The sequence below is a fragment of the Harpia harpyja genome, chromosome 10 (assembly GCF_026419915.1).
Source record: "Harpia harpyja isolate bHarHar1 chromosome 10, bHarHar1 primary haplotype, whole genome shotgun sequence".
Taxonomy (NCBI): domain Eukaryota; kingdom Metazoa; phylum Chordata; class Aves; order Accipitriformes; family Accipitridae; genus Harpia; species Harpia harpyja.
The window spans coordinates 9,349,723-9,365,815 of record NC_068949.1 but is presented as its reverse complement, the minus strand read 5'-3'; the positions used below and the strand labels follow the sequence as shown (position 1 = coordinate 9,365,815).

The window sequence follows — 16,093 nt, the reverse complement described above, 5'->3', positions numbered from 1 at the left end:
CGAGAGACACTCCACAACACCACTACCTTCAGTCTTTATTGGTATAAAAGCCTTCAACCTAAATTATATAAAAAATGGGTAGGCCTGGTTTCACAACAGATGGCTCAAAATGGTCACATAAGGGTCATAAGTTAATGGCTACAGTAAAAAGGCTCCCAGGAAATTCCCTTTCAGGAGAATGGTAACTCAAGTGATAACCTCAGAGAGAAAAGCCCTACAGGGAAGCCAAGCCCAGCTTGGACCTGCCAAAGCCCCTAGCGAGACCCCCCGTGTGACTGTCCCCAGCCAGGGCGGTGGCCCTGGGGCACTGTCCCTGCGCTGCAGCACTTCTGCCCTGGCCAGCCTGGCGGGCGATGCCAGGAACTCCTCGCCATGGCCCCAGCAGCGAAGGGGCAGGAGGAGCAGGACACATTCAGGTCATCGGGAGAGAAGGCAGCAGCTCTCAGGGCGCAGGAGAGCCTGGACCAGCTCAGGGCTGGCCTCAAAACCAGAGCTGGCATCATCCCCGCTCCTGGTCTCCTCACGAAGCCCCCAGCTGACGGCTCTCCCTGGGCCAGCCACGAGGCTACGAAGTCTGTTAAGGCACAACTCAAATATCCGTAAACACTGGTGCACTCCCGGGGGAGGGTCTGGTGAGCAATTCAAGTAAGGGTGGAAGCCAGACGGCGGCTCCCCAGCTGTGCCACCCAAGCGCCAGAGCCAGCAACTCCTCAGCCGCGGTGGTGGATGGAGCATCCTTGGTCACCTCCTGGCTGGGGGCGGCTTCAGGGCCACCTTCGGGGGGACGCCCTGCTGAAAGACCGAGGGGGGTGTCATCGGAGAGCACGGGAGGGCTGGTCCTGGCGGCCCCTCGCCACGGCACTGCGCCTTGCTCTTCAGTGCTGGGAGAGGCTTGCTGGGCGGCTTTGGCTTCGCCTGGTGGGAGGAGAGGAGAGATCCGAGTCCCTCGCCTGGTCGCCAAGGAAGGACCCAGAGAGGGACAGGGGGCAGAGGAAGGCCCCCCTCCTCATCATCAGTCGCCTGGGCCTCCCCATGGATGCACCCCACATGTGCAGGGCTGGTCAGGCCAGGGGAGGCTGGCGGGGGGCAATGTCTGAGAGCAGCCCCCAGCTGCAGGAAGGACAGGCCACCCCGCTGCAAGGCAGCAGTGGCTTTTGGAGGAGTGGTTACCTGCAGGGGCTGTCCTGGAGAGGCTGGAGATGTCACCTGGGGGGCTGGCGCTGGCGGCTGCAGGGTCAGCAAAACCCAGGGTGAGAGGCCGCCCTCCCACCCAGGCCATGGGGGCTGCCCTGTGCTGGGGCTTTGTTCATCTCCCTTACCTGTGGGGCCGGGCGGCAGGGCCTGAGGGTCTTGGCGTCCCGCGGGGCTGCCGTGCTGCTGAGCAGGTTGGGATGGCCGATGTCATGGCGGGACAGCTGGCGGCGGGGGGGTCGCATCCGGCCACCCTCCTGGAAGAGTGGGTTGGCGAGGCCAGCGGCAGGCCCGCTGGAGGTCCTGTGGGGCACAGGGACAATGGGGGACTGCTCCGGGCACACCCCGAGCTCAGCCTGTGCGGCCATGGCTCAACACCTCGGGGGGGGGGGGGGGGGGAATGGCAATTACCCTTTCTGAAAGTGCCTTGTCCCCCTGCCTCTGAGGAGCACAACCCCGCTGCCAAGCAGGATGCCAGAGAGCCCCAGCACGGCCAGCACAGCCGCCAAGACCACGCCGCCGCTCCCTGTGGAGACCCAGTAGGCGTCGGGACAGGCACCCCCCCCAAGCCAGGGATGCCCCGTGGGGATGGAGCAGTGCCTACCAGCACCACGGCAGGATGCCGACCCCCTCCCCAGGCTCCCTTCCTGGCACACGCACTGGGCCAAGGGAGCTGGTGCCGGCCACGCACAGGGGGTGCCATACCTGCTGCCATCCCCGAAATCTTCTGTTCGCAGTAGGGTGCTGCCCAGCCTGGCTCGCAGTGACACTCCCGCTTGTGGTTGCACACCTGAGATAAGGAAGGAAAGTGTCAGGGTGGTGGACATCCCGTAGGGGCTGGGACCACCGCCCAGGCCCCACAGCTGTTCTGAGAGAGGACGATCTCACAGCATACCCCATGGTTGTTGCACTTGGCCGAGCAGTTCTTGTTGCCATAGACCAGGAGGTTCTGGCAGCGCCCAGCATAGCAGACCTGGGGACAGGCAGGGGAGGTCTGAGGCTGCCCCGGGTCCCCACAGCCAGTGGTCACCCCCCACCACCACGCCGGCACGGCAGCCAGCACACTCACCATCTCCTCGCCGCACTTGGCGCCTGTGGGCACCAGCCTAAGCTTGGCCACCACCTCGTTGGCATCGTTGCTAGCGATGACCGCCTTGCACTTGAAGCGGCCAAAAAAGAGGGAGTAGGAGCCGTCACCAAGGACGGGGCTGGCGTTGTCACTGAGGCACAACAGCGTGCCACACTTCACATCCCTGTGGGAGAAGCAGCCATGAGCACCAGTGGTGGGGGTGGCAGGGGGCTGGGGAGCTTCACTTGGCCCTGCAATGCTGTCACCGGACATGGATACCACCCCCACCCCACCTCCACCCCCCCAAGCTCCTTACTTGGGGCTGCAGGGCCGCTTCCCATACTCGGTGAGGCAGTGGAGGTGAAGATGTTGCTCGCTGTTGTGCTTAAAGCAGACATCAGGAGCCACCTGGGCCTCTGCGGGATACACAGAAAGCATCACATGGAGCCAGAGCCCACAGCAAGCCAGTGGTGCCAGCACCAGTGGCCACACTTTAGGGTCAAGAGCCATAGCATGCCAGCTAGGGATGCAGGAGGGGACCACAGCCGAGCAATTCCCTGGCCCGAGGAGCGAGGACTCCAAGCACATCAACCAGCACATGGGATGAGGAGGGTGGGCAGGGTGAAGGAGTCACTACCTGCACCCCAGAGCGCGCGGCACTGCTCGCCATGCGAGGGGCAGGCCCCGTTGTAGCAGTAGCCATTGCCATTCTGGCAGGGGATGCCGTTCTCCTGGAATACATCCTCTGGGCACTCAGCGCTGAGGCCAGTGCAGTGCTCAGTCAGGTCGCAGTCGTTCTTGCTGGCCCGGCAGAGTGCACCAGCAGCCTTCACCTGCACAGAAAAGCGGATGTTGGTACTGCCGCAATGCTCTTGCATCCTCAGATCCACGCAGGCAGCACCCTGGTCTTCATAACATCTCCCAGCACCCCACAGATCCAGACACGGCAGCTTGTGCCACGCTGGCACAAAGACATTTGCTATTGACTGAGCTACTGCATAGGATGGAGACACCATCAGGCCTCAGATGGGGTCTTCCCATAGTTAAATCTCTCCCTGCAGGCAACACCTTGTGCTTTGCTTTTAATCTGGACTTGTCCCAGGGTCCTCTTCTAGCCCCGTCTCTTCACATCAAGGCATTTCTTATGCCTGTGTGCAGGAACCAATGCATGTAACACAACTTTCTCTTGGATGAATGGAGCAGGTTGGTTTCCTGGACCAGAAATGGACCATGTTGACCTCTTCTGAACATTGCCCAGTTCTTCAACACCTTTCATCCTGCACCTAACCTAACAGAGCCAGGGGACCTGGGCTCCAGGATGCCAGAAACGGAGGCTGCTTCACCTTCCCAGCCAATTCCACCCGAGATGCTGACTGTCTGTGTAGTGAGAGCATCAAATGGAAAGTGTGATTTCCCCACACACAAACCATTGGGTACATTTGGCTCTGGGCAGGCTGCTACGGAGGTCCTTCAGGCTCTCCAACAGGCTATGGACACACCTTGCCTCTACTGTGAAGTTCTGGAGGAGCCCGGGGCAGGACTGCACACCCACCAGCTCCCTTCCCTGCCAAGCTGGTCGCGCTGCTGGCGGCAGTACCTTGCAGTCCTGGCAGCAGTCCCCCCGGGCGCACTCGGCTCCCTCTCTCAGCTGGCAAGTGGTGGCATTGCAGCAGCGGTCGGAGCACTCCTGCAAGACAGGGAGGGACTGAAACACTCCTGAAAGCCCCCCGAAAGATCCTTTTCTTCCCTTCTGGGGGGACCCAGTTGCCACCTCACCAGATGCCAACGGCAGTGTAGGTGCCACAGGCTGAACCATAGGGCAAAACCACAGCATCATCCCAGGTGTGAACCATTCCTGCCTCCTCTTTATCCCCCATTACTAACACCAAACCAAAGGACCAGAAGAGATTTTTCAGAAAATGGTGCCTGACCTGGGCCCCTGCTCTCTGGTAGCACCCTTTGCACATCTCCAGGAAGGAGAAAACAGGAGGATCTCTGTGCTCTCTGCATTGGGGGAGCATCCCTTCAGGTCCCAGAGCATGGCTGTGACCCAGGGATTTATCCCAAAGACATTGCCTGGCCATTTGTCTCAAATCTCCCCCCTGCAATGCAGTGATGGGCTGCTAGGGATGAGGAAAAGCTGATCATGGCTCCTGAAAGGACAACATGCCATGATGTCCCCCTCCTTGGATCACCTCTTTGGAGGATGTGTTGGGGGGATGTCCATCTTTCCTAGGCATGCACCTGCTAAAATCACAGCCAGCTACGTGAAGCGGGGGGGGCACACATCCAAGTTAACAAATATCCTCCACAAGTTATTTTTCAGCAGAAGCATCAGGAACATGAGGAAGATGAGTCTTGCAAAGCACGATGTCCAGGGAAGAGGCTTGCACAACCTTTTCCAAGTCTGAATTACAGGTCTGAGGTCCCTGCCGCTCACGCACCTTCCCGGGCTCTCAGAGAGCATCCCTACCTCTGGCGTGCCACAGTCGCACTGCTCTCCCCGCTCCACAAACTGGTTCCCGCACACTGGCCCCCCGTACAGCTCATCTGCCCTAGGGATGTTCAGCAGGCAGCTGGTCCTGGGGTCCCCGAGGAACTGCCACATGTCCTGCTCACTGCAGCGGCTGAAGAGCTTGGGGTAAACCAAGCTGAAGGGGGCACAAAAACAGGCAGTCATGAGCAGAGATGAGAGCCCGAGGACCCTCACACCCACCAGGCCAGGGAGAAGCTGGAGAGCCACCAACGGACCTTTGAAATACATCTTCAAGTGGAGTGTCCACCCAGACCTGACCATCTCATGGGCTTCACCCCATCAGGACAGTGCTGGAGGACACCTTGAAATATTTGCTGCCCAGGGATATTCCCCTTTCTCCTTCACTCACCCAACACTCGCCGCCATGACACATCCTCCATCAGCTTTGGGGACAGGACAGCGGCAGCCAGCAACATCTTCATCATGGGACATCCCCAGGTTGTGCCCCATCTCGTGAGCCATGGTGGACGCAGCGCCGATAGGATTCGTGCTGTGGTCCTGTGGGACAAGAAGTACAGCGTGGTTCAAATGCTCTCCACAGCATCTCCATGGGGCCCACCAGGGCTCTTCAATTACTCAGTGCCAGGTCTCGCTGCTGTCTGCAATTCATTCCCTAATGCTGCCATGCTGTGGTAAAGGAAGACAAAAGCTGGACTTGGTCCCATGGCCCCCGAAGACCTCCAGACTGGGCTTTCAGGGGTATAAGTGAGCTTAGGTATAGCAGCTACTCTGAAACGATGCTTTGTGGTGGTTCTGAACAGCCGCAGGTCCTGTGGCCAACTGCTCCAGCAAAGCATGCCCTCCCTAGGGTGGGATGAGGAGCACAGCCAGGATGGATGAGAAGCAATTGCAAACCAAGTCCCAGCCACCTGACAGGTGGTGGGAGAATCCCTGTGTCCACGGAGCTGCTCTGGGAGGCTCTTCAGGGCTCAGGTATATCAGAGCCCTTCGCAGGCACCTAGCTGGGTTCCCACAGCTACCCCCCCCCTCCTCCCCTGCAGCCCCAACACTTCTCTGGGGGGGTCAGTCGCTCAAGGGTCAGAGGTGCCAGGGACCAGACCCAGCCCTAAGGCTGTGGAGGGGGAAAGCTGGAGACCAGTGGAGGAGAGACCCGCTCTGGAAAATACAATGCAGGGAGCGCAGACTGTGGGACTGCTGCTGCCCTCTCGGCACATACCCAGGCAGTGGGACCCACCTGGTTGACACCGCCTGAGTCCCTGGTGCACATCACAAGCTTCTTGGCAAGCCCTACGGTCGTGCCGTGGAAGTCTATGCCCCTGTGGGATTGAGATGCCACCATGGCCATGTGGCCTGGGCAGCAGCAGGGCTGCAAGGATGGTGAGGTGATGGACCCCCCATTCTTACGTGATCAGCTGGGCATTGTCGTGTGGCTTCCTTGGCAGCAGTTCTGCCTCCCGCCAGTGGAGGAAGTTGTCCAGTGTCACCTCTGGGTTAGGACTGACCACGATTTTGTCCTTGTGGCTCCACACCTCCAAGCCGATCAAGGCCACCCGCAGGCGAAGAGGCTGATAAAGCTGGAGCGGGAGACAGCCCAGAGGGAGCACTTGGATTTGAGCTACACAAGCAGAGGGAAGGTGCCACATCCCCTGGGGAAACACAGCCAAGCCCAGGACCCCACCTCACTCTGTAATATCAGCTCTGTCACCCCCTCAATAAATAAGACAAGCTGGGGTGACCACGTAGACAGGGTTTACCCCAGGACCTCTGGGCTCCCTCTTGGCCAGTGAAGGCTGGGATGCTGCCCCCACGCTGCTGACCAAAGAGTGGGGCTAATGCAAGACAAGCAGAAACCCCACCTTGGTGCACTGCATCCATCCCCCTCCCCTCATTAGCACCTGCTCCAGCTTGAGAGTGGCTGTGGGACATGCTCCCAGGGGTTACGAAAAGAAATTTCTCTCCCATTCCCTTATGAGAGAGCTGGGATGCAGCCGTCCCATGCTCCTGAGGACCCAGGGCTGAGCTGCTTGTCATGTCCACTTTGCACATCCTGTTGGCCAAGGGAGCTGGTCACCCTGCGGCAGCCCACCTGGGGGCTTGAGATTGGCTCTAGCTCCATCACCCTACCCATGCCAATCTCTCCTCTGCCACATTCATGCCCATGCTGCCACTGCAGGGCATGTGTGGGAGCTGGGAGAGCAGACCCCTGGGCTCACCTTGTCAACGTGGTTCACAATTTCCTTCATGCGGTTCTGCACTGTGCGCAAGTCCTTGTGTTTCCTGAACTATGGGAAGGACACAGAGAGATTTCCAGGCTGGCTTCGACCTCCTCGCTGCAGTGGATGACAGTGAAAATGCAAGCACCAGCTCGCCGCCTACCCCTCTTTCTTACCTCCTCATTGTCCACAACCAGGACCAGCTCCACGTATCGGGGTCCTTTGTGTAACGGAGCTGATTTCTGGAAGGGAAGAGGAAAGTGAGCGCAAACAGGGGCTCAGCTCTGCCGCTTGCTGAGCCCTTCAGTTGACCCTCCTGTGGGATGCGTTGGATCCTGGGGCATCTTCCAATATTACTCAAGGCTAGTAGGTCTTCTAGCTCTGCTTTCTGATGTTACTTTGCTTTACTTTCAGACATCTTCCAACATACAAGGAAAAACCCAAGCCTGCTAGTGGGATAAGGCACGAGAGAGGCTCTGCAAGCATCATGGAGCTCACGGGGTAGGAGGATGCTCCTGCTAATGGTACAGGATCTGAGGACTTGTTCTCACCAGGAGCTAGGCCACTGGGAGCAACCGTGTTTGGAACCAACAACATGTGTGAGGGGAGCATCTCCAAGAGATGCAGTATGACCCCACTCCTCTCCTGGAATTCACAGGACCTAGGCTATCGCAAACTCAGCTACAGGAAGGAGAAGCAATGCAATCCTTAACCCAGTGGTAGAGCTTCATGGCTGCAGGAATTTTTGGTTCGTGGTCATATTCCAGGGTGGCACCAGACTCTCGACACGTGCCGTGCTTCCCCCGTAGGTGAGCTGCTCTGTACACGGCATGCTGGCCGGCCACATCCTCCTCCAGGGGCTCCAGCAGGAAGGTGGTCTCATTCACCCGGAAAAACCCACTGCCAAGAGAGAGGGCAGGCATCAGGTTGGGGAGATATCCAGCAGGACACGGACAGACCCTACATGCACCACCGCAAGTGCCTGTGATACAAAATCCCAGCTAGGAAACCACCCAACCCCTTCATGGTTCCCAAAGGCAGCTTGGATGAGCTACAGGCCACTAGTGGGATGTGACAGTCAGGTCCTTCTGGCCAAATGCATGAAAGTGCACTCAATGCAAAGTCCCAAGCAGCCCTTGGGTGGTGCATGAAGGCCTACACCGCTGTGCAGAGATGTACGGGGTGCAGAAGCTCACAGCAACATGAGGGACTGGATGTCTTTTCCCTGCAACCTTGCCTGGCCCAAGAGCACATCAAGGAGGTGCTGCAGGATGGAGCTGAGCTGGGGCATGCTGGGAGATGGGGAGCGATAGGAAACATGTCCACAGAATTTGCTTTCAGAGGCTGCAGAAGCACCAGTTGAACAAAAGCATTGTTAGGGAGACTGGAAACTGTCTGCTAGGCTGGGAGGGAGCAAACCATGGCACAGTATCTGTGGCTGGTAGCAAGGGGAGTATCCTGTACTTTGAGCAGCAGAAATGTCCCAGGGTGGGTTCAGCAAGGAGAACTGCCCAGTGCTGCCAGGCCAGGTTTAACACAGCATTTCTGCTGAGCAGCTCTGGCCTTCAGGATGATTTCTGTAAGGTGTCCCATGTGCCTTGTCTGTATTGTCCTTGTCTCCTGTCCTGCCCTTGCACATCTTGTCCTCCTACTATACAAGGATATCAAGTGTCCCATGTATGCACAAGCTGTGTGAACCAGGGTCTCCGCAGACACAACCCCTGATTTCAAAGTGAGGAGATGGCTGCCACGCAGCTCCAGCAGGTGTTTCTCCTGCAAACAGGTATTTGCAGGTCCCTGGGTGCTCCAGAGACCACCCGTCCTCCACACACATGCCCCTGCAAGGGACCTGTTCCTCTCTGGCTTACTCTCTTGCAATGTCTGGCTGCCAGCTGATCTTAAAAGAAAGAGAACAGCAGAGTACAAATCTTCCATGGCAAACTGAGCAACCTTGTATGGACCTGGTGGCTTGGGTTACCCTGCAAGGATGCTTTCTGCTGTTAAATGAAGGTAGACCCAAGGCAGCTGTTGAGGAACGAGCACCAGCACAGCCAGCAGCCGGTGGGTAGAGACGCAGCTGGCCTGATGCACCGTATGCTTTCCTTTTCCTTTGGAAAGGCATTTGGCCATCAGCAATAGGAGCTCGGCATGGCCCAGAGATGCAGGCTGCCTGCAAGCCAGTGCATCACCATGAGCACACCTTTGTGCCGCTGGCTGCAGCAGTCGGGGCAAGTTCAGTCTGGTCTGCCCTGAGAAGAGAGGATGGATCCAGGACAAGCTGTGCTTTGCTGCCCAGGGAGGGCACTCCTGCCCAGAGCTCCTGTCATGCTCAGGTTTCCAGTCTCATCCCATGCCATGAATCAACCCCTCAGAAACAGCAGGCTTAGCTGGGCGCCAAGCCAGGGTGGTCAGCAATCCCACTGCCAGCAGGAAAAGGGATGTCATCTTCTCTTCCTTGGGTGAAAGCTGAGCTCTCCCTCCACCAGCACAGCTCCAGCCGCCTGGGGCTTGGTCACACTGGCTCAACTTTACGTGGCACCGCGTCCACCAGGAGAAGCTTCGTGGTGTACACCAAGGCCGGGCTCGATGCTGTGCTCCGGCCAGCCACAGTGCCCCAGGGGAGTCGGAGGTCCTACCTGAGCCCGCTGCAGGTGCTGATGCTCACTGCCGAGTCAGTGTGTCCTTGCACGTGGCCCTGATAAAAGCAGTGATCCTGCTGCTGAGAGAGAGGAGAGGTGTAAAGGGGGTCAGCATGGTGGGACCCCACAGGAGCGGGAAAACTGCTCTGCCTGGAGCCAGCCCCATACCTGAATGTCTGGCTTCTTCGTGATCTCTGTGCCATTGGCTGAGTAGTGCGTCTCAGTGTAGTGCTGCCCCAGCAGCTCCCTGCAGAATGGGGAAGGGGCATCAGCAGTGACCCCAGTTTTGGGGAGAGGATGGAAAGCTTTGGGGATAAGGTTTGTCAGGTTGGGTATGGTGGGCCCATGACCTCCCTGGGTGGGTTTGGCAAGGAGGAAAAAAAAATGCAGTATTTTGCTAGCGAGGGTGTGGGCTGAGGGCTTAGATCACCAGTGCAGTGACACCAGACCTTGGAGAATTGATGTTCATGGCAAGGGTGGGAATCGAGCCTCTCCCAGGCCATCTCACCGTGCCCACACACACTCACTTGTTCTTCTCCAGCCGCAGGAGGTAGTCCCTGCCTTCGGCACGGATGCTGTAGAGGACGTGGTCTGGGTAGATGCTCTGCATGAAAGATAGATGACATCACAGATCTGCTGTCACCAGAAGCAAAAGCTACAGACAAGAGGACCTCTTGGCCCCTGTCCTGCCCAGAAAGGGGATGGGGTCTGCATACACCCCACTGGAAGGCAGCTGCGGGACAGGGAGCCTGGCTGCTCATCCTGGAGGCATCCAGCAAAGACACAGGAAATCAGAAGAGACTAAAGAAAGCATATGGGCAATAACGCAAATCCCTGGCACATCCTGAGATAAAGAACAGGTCACCAGGAATGAAAAGGAGTCAGCAAAGTCTGGTTTCCCTTGTCTGACACATGGCTGCAGATGGCCGTGCCAGAAACTGAGGTTTCCTACTCATCAACAACAAAACTCCTTTTTTAGGGACTGAGTTCAGCACTTACTCATGGGCTGAACCACAAATATCCCAGGTGCCCAATGGCTCTCATCAGCAGAGACTTCCTTATCTCTGACTGACCTAACATGCAACATCTCTTGGTTCTTGTCTGCTACTGAAAGCAGCTTTTAGTATCACCATGTGCCAGATCCCCCAAGCACCACCCTAGTGCTGGTGGAAGGGACCTCAAGGCATCTCAAGTCCAACCTTCAGTCACTGGCTGGGTCAGGGTGGCCGTGGCTCAGCCCAGCTGAGCCCTGAACCCCCAGGATGGCAGTGTCCCTCCAGAAGAAGTGTTTCCCTCTGGGATGTCTTGTGATCTCCACCTGCAGAGGTTGGGCCACAGACCTCCAGAGGTCCTGTCCCACTGGGGCCACTAAGAGAGATAATGATCCCTTGCGTGGTGCCCCATATCAGGCTGCACCCTTGGCACCAGGGACCTCCTCAGCCACCACCGCAGCCCAGAGACCTCTCCTGAGGGCACATCCTCAGCTCTTATGGGATCCTGGGGTGGAGATCTGAGCAAAAGGCAAAGCAAGCATCTCCTGCAGGGCCAGCATTCCTCCCAGATGAGGTGTGTGGCCTCTCCCCTAGGAGGATGACAGCACCTGCTGTCATACAATGGCTCAGCACTCCCAGGGGAATGATCTGCAAGCGGGTGGGAGCTGGGGCTGAGCAGAAAGTCCTGCTGACTCAGCGCCAGCGGGGCCAGGTGAGAGGGTTTGCACATCACTCAGTCACCCACAACTCCACCCAGTTTGCATTTCCAATCTGAAGTGATGGTCTGCCAGCCACGAAACATCCTCTCCACATGATGAGCAGGTTGCAACAAGCTGGCCAGGCAGCCCTGGCTGCAGGCGGGCGCACCGCTGGCATGCGAGCATGCTCATGGGTCCCTGAAATTCTTCTCTTATGAACAGCATCTCCCGCCTGACGTGGCCGTCCCGTCCTGTGTCTGCCGACAAAGCGATGCTTTGTTATTGTTGGCAGCGCTGGAGCCAAAAGAGGTCTTAAGAAATGGCAGGAAAGCACTTGGAAGGGGTTGGTGGGTCAGGGACCGTCTCTTGGAGACAACCGCAGGGCAAGTTTAAAAAAAAGGGCCTGATAAACCTTCTCTGAATCATCCCTTTCCTTATTAGCATGAGCTTTGCAAGGGCTCCAGTTGGGAAGACTTTGAAAGCACAGGCAGCTCAGCCCTGCCCCTACCCGAGCCCTGCTAACCTGGTGACCGTGCTGAGAAAGCAAAGCAGAGCTGTGGCCACAGCACACAGAGAGGAGGGATTTCTTCCAACTGGTCTGATTAAGAGATCCAGAGAGCTCGCAGAGGATCGGGACGGGATGCCAACTGGGTGGGAAGAGGTGATGAGTCTCGCTAGGACAGTAGGGATGGGGCTTATTGTACCATGCCATAGATCAGAGGAGCTGCAGCACAAGAGAGGAGGAAAAGAAGGTAGGTCGCTGGGCCACCACTGTCCCTTGCTCCTGCTCCCTCTGGCCCCGCTGCTCACTCTGCAACGTCCTGCTGCTTCCTGCAGAGCCCCAGGCTGGGCCAGCAGGAGCTTGGCTGTCTCCACCCAGGCAAAGGACTTGCCTCTTTGCATCAACTGGCTCTGGGATGTGGCGGGGGAGATCAGCAGGGCTGTGCAAGCACAGGTGCGCTGGGGAAGAAGCCGGCAGCTTGCAACACCAGATCTTACACGCGCTGGAAACCACCCGGCTGCTTCAATACAGCTCTTTGAAATGCTGGAGCATGGGGATGAGAGAGATGTCACTTCTGCAATCAAGAGCATGAAACTATAAATCTTTTTGAAGGTCCTTCTTGCTTTTTTTTTCATGAAGAATGCAGGTTTGCCACATGCCCTGTCATGCCCCTGCTAAAAAGACCATGGCCTGTGGGAAGGCTGGCATCCCAGGAGATCCTGTGCTGCAGGATGCAGGTCTCCACCCTGTCTGCAGGGCTGAACATTTTGATCTAAGCAAAGCCAGATGGGAGCTGGTCTGCTTCAAACCTCACCTGGCAGACGTTCTGCTGGACCAACCCCATGTGTCCCAACTGCTCTGATCCCAGAACTGCTCTTGGCCCATGCCCATCCCAGCCAGAGACTGCTAATGCAAAGCCACAGGAGGAGCTGGCACAGAAAACACCCATCCAGCTACCTGTCTCCACTTCAAAGAGGGGCTTGGTGGTGGTCAAGCCTTGCTAAGAACCTCTTCCCCACCAAGGTTACTGGGAAAGCAAACCCAACATTTGTCCAAGAGGAGCAAAATGGCTTGGAAGGCAGGAGTCCTCAAACCCTCAACACAGCAGGTTTGGGAGGTCCAAGGACTGCCCAATCCAAGAAGACTGGGACCAGGTGCCACCCGGCAGACACCACCCATGGTTGTTCCAAAGACCACGGCTCAAGGCTGGTATCTTCTCCCATGCTGTGGAAAGCAGAGGGACCCCAAGATGGGTGAGCTCCCTTTTCTGGTGGGATCGGTGCAGAGCCGCCCGGCATGCCCGGCACAGATGGTGTCTCTAAATAGCCTGGGGAATGTTTATCTCGTGGACAAGTTTAGGTTTCTAGAGCAGAGAAAACAGATGCTTTCAGGGAGTGTTTTTGAAGCTAGTTTATCAGAAAGGGTTTGAATCACAGATGAATGTGCTGTACAAAGAGTTTACTAGGAAATAAATGTCCCCAGCCCCTCCATCTCATCAGGTGCTGAAGTTGGTGCTTTTCAGTCCTAGAAAATGAATCCATGTATTTAGCTGAATTTCACTTTAAGGCAATGTGGAAAGCATCTTTGAGGTCAAGGCCATCATCCTATGGATGTCAACCCCAAGCACTCAAAATTCCTGAGTCAAACCCCATTCCTTCCCCAAATTACAAGGTTTCCCAAGAAAAATAACACTGGCTTGCTTTCATGTGGATTTCTGCAACTTTCTGATTCTTATTTCCCTGTCCCAAAGGACAAAAAAAACCAACTTGAGCAAACAGAGCAAGAAAAGTGCTTACAGCTCAATGAGGCTTTGCAAATCCCTCTTTAAGCAAAGACCAGATGTCACAAGATCACTGCAAGGCTGCAAGAGGTGGCACCGCTGAGTAACGTTTCCGAAGAAAGCATTGGAGAAAGCAGCCCCCCCTCTCCAAGTCCACCGTGCTATCTGCAGTTCCTATTTTGACTCAAAACAGTCCAGGAAAGCTGATTTGATCAACTTTTTCAAGATCTCCACCCTCTGGGATGGAAGCAATGCAAGAAAATGTGCAGCAGTCATTCTTCTGGCACAGAGCTAAGGGCATCCAGCTCCGAGCCCAGTGGTGGGCCAAGGGTCTCTGCTGATTGCAATGCCCCCCCCAGACCCCCTGCAAGGCAGCAAGGGCAGCTGTTCCAAGGCAGTATTTGGGAGGTGACAATACTCACCAGTGGCGCAGAGAGGTCCCTCTTCCCCCGAGGTGCCGGCACCTTGCGCGGCAACACCGTCTCATACGTCTCAACATGGGCAAGCTTCTCCTCCAGCCTGGCAGTGGTGCCTGGGAAAAGTCAAAGGGCTTTGAGCCAGGATGCCCAGAAACAACTCAGTCAGGGGGTAATGGAAGCAACCAACATCAAGGCGCAGGCAAGAGCCGAAATAGCAAGTCCTGAAATACCTGCTGGGAATGCAACTCCCTGATGGGCTCCAGAGATGCTCCAGCCCCACCCCCAGCCCCAGCACCCACAGAGCACTCAGCATCACTGACGGGCAAGCGGGTTCCTTCAAGGCTGGAAAACCCTGCTGAGACCCTGGTGTGTAAATAAAGACGGAGGTTTTTCAGCTCCCCATCTTGATGCCACAGTTTGTGACTTGGCATCTGGCAGCTGCCGGGGGTTGTGTTTTGGAGAACGGCTTGTGTCTGGGCTGGCTCAGCCCTCCTCCCATCCTCTTTTTTTGATGTCAGAAGGGAGACATTTCTGCAATAAACCCTTTGCCTTCCCCGGAAGCCCCAACCTGCGAGCTCATGCCGCAGCCGTGCCCGTGCTCCCGGGGTCAGATGGGGCCAGCGGAGCCCGCGGCGAGGCAGCGACAGAGCAGGGTGCTCCATCTGCGGGTGCCTGGCGGCCCTCGCCCACTGCGCCCGAGCGGGAGCCAGGAGCCTCATCACCACCCCCTCGGCCGGCTGAGTCACCAGTCGTCCCCCCCGCCAGCACGCCGCAGGCTGGCGGTGACAAATTTCCCCTCGCTCACAGGAGCCTCCTCGCCGAAGTGCCTTTACATAACAGTGGGCACCCCATCTGTGTGGGGTGGCATGGCGGGGCGGGGGGGCAGAGGTCACTGAAAGCGTCCCTCTGTGATGGGGCCTGCTGCCAGCTGCCAGCGGGGCCAGCCGTGGGAGGCGAGACTGGTCCTCGAAGCCCCGTTCTCCATCCTTCGCCCTAGAGTCAGCCTGGGGAGGCAATGTCAGCGACGCCCGCCTAAGCCCCCGGTGACGCCCGGGCTCAGAAGCAGCCGAGACCTTGCTGAGCTGTGACCTGTCCCAAAAAGCCACCCCACACCCCGTTACCGCCTTGTGCATCCCCCCCCCCCCCGTGCCGCTTCCCACTCGTCCCCTTAACTGTCACGGGGAAAAGCATCGCCTCCACCCCCACTCCCGGTACCCCTAACCTTACCCCACAGTAGAAGACACCCCCCCCCCCCCGGGGAGCCGGGCTTTTCCCCCTCGCCCCCCAAAAAACTTCACGCCCGTCCCGTCGGCGGAGCTCGGCTGCCTGCCGGCTGCCGGGGGGGACCCACGCCCGCCCGCCCCACGCTCACCGTGGACCACCAGCAGCAGCAGCAGCAGGAGGAGGAGCCGGCGGAGCGGGACGAGCGCCGGGGCCATGGCTCGGCGGTGGCCGCGGTGACCGGCCCCAAGCGCCGCCGCTCCGCTCCACGCCACGCCGCGCCGCGCCGGCAGCCCCCGCCCGCCGTGACTCACCGCCCCTCGCGGGACGGGACGGGACGGGGCGGGGCGGGGCGGGGAGGGGAGGGGAGGGGAGGGGGCCGCCCCCGGCGGGGGGGCTCCATGGGGGAGAGGGGAAGGGGGGGGTGTCCATGAGGCATCGGGAAGGGTCCGTAGAGCCATGGGGACCATCCCTGGGGAGTGGCCGTGAGGGACTGGGGAGGGTCCGCGGGGCATCGGGGGGGGGTCCCTGGGGCACCGGGAGGGGTTTGTGGGGTGTCAGAGGGTCTGCGTTTGGCATCGCGGGGGGGAGGTCAGAGTGGCATTGGGGACTGTCTGTGTGGCTTCGGGGAGAGTCCAAGGGGCATCAGGGAGGGTCTGCGGTCCCCAGGGGCATGTCCTGGGGCACTGCAGGGGTGAGCAGGGCATTGGTGGGGGGGGGGGGGCAGTAAAGGTACCTGGGGTGGCGGGGGGCACTGGGAAGCTCCACCAGGCTCTGAAGTGGTGGAGGGGCTGGGGGGGCTGGGCTGCCACAGGAGGCAGTGGGGCTGGGAGCGTCCCGTGGGTCACTGGGGACTGTCTGTGGGGTATGGA

At 58.3% G+C, this 16,093-nt stretch overlaps 1 protein-coding gene across 6 annotated transcripts; it reads right to left on the bottom strand.

Annotated features, from left to right (window-relative positions):
• Nucleotides 1-23: 23 nt before the first annotated feature.
• On the bottom strand, nucleotides 24-15,496 carry ADAM8 (ADAM metallopeptidase domain 8). 6 transcript variants are annotated; one of them, XM_052799970.1, is made up of 22 exons: nucleotides 15,373-15,496; nucleotides 14,004-14,113; nucleotides 10,137-10,213; nucleotides 9,778-9,856; nucleotides 9,607-9,689; nucleotides 7,684-7,870; nucleotides 7,147-7,212; nucleotides 6,971-7,039; nucleotides 6,162-6,331; nucleotides 5,992-6,073; nucleotides 5,146-5,294; nucleotides 4,734-4,911; nucleotides 3,858-3,947; nucleotides 2,898-3,093; nucleotides 2,577-2,676; nucleotides 2,261-2,444; nucleotides 2,087-2,164; nucleotides 1,897-1,981; nucleotides 1,603-1,717; nucleotides 1,320-1,494; nucleotides 1,171-1,227; nucleotides 24-915 (listed from the first exon to the last, which is right to left on the bottom strand). In XM_052799970.1, the coding sequence occupies exons 1-22, from the start codon at nucleotides 15,437-15,439 to the stop codon at nucleotides 742-744; spliced, it is 2,571 nt and encodes an 856-aa protein (XP_052655930.1). In that variant the 5' UTR covers nucleotides 15,440-15,496; the 3' UTR covers nucleotides 24-741. The 6 variants fall into 6 exon arrangements, with proteins under 6 accessions (XP_052655930.1, XP_052655933.1, XP_052655931.1 ...); XM_052799973.1 differs by having other exon boundaries at nucleotides 24-792; nucleotides 15,373-15,471; XM_052799971.1 differs by having other exon boundaries at nucleotides 9,607-9,686; nucleotides 15,373-15,471.
• Nucleotides 15,497-16,093: the final 597 nt, after the last annotated feature.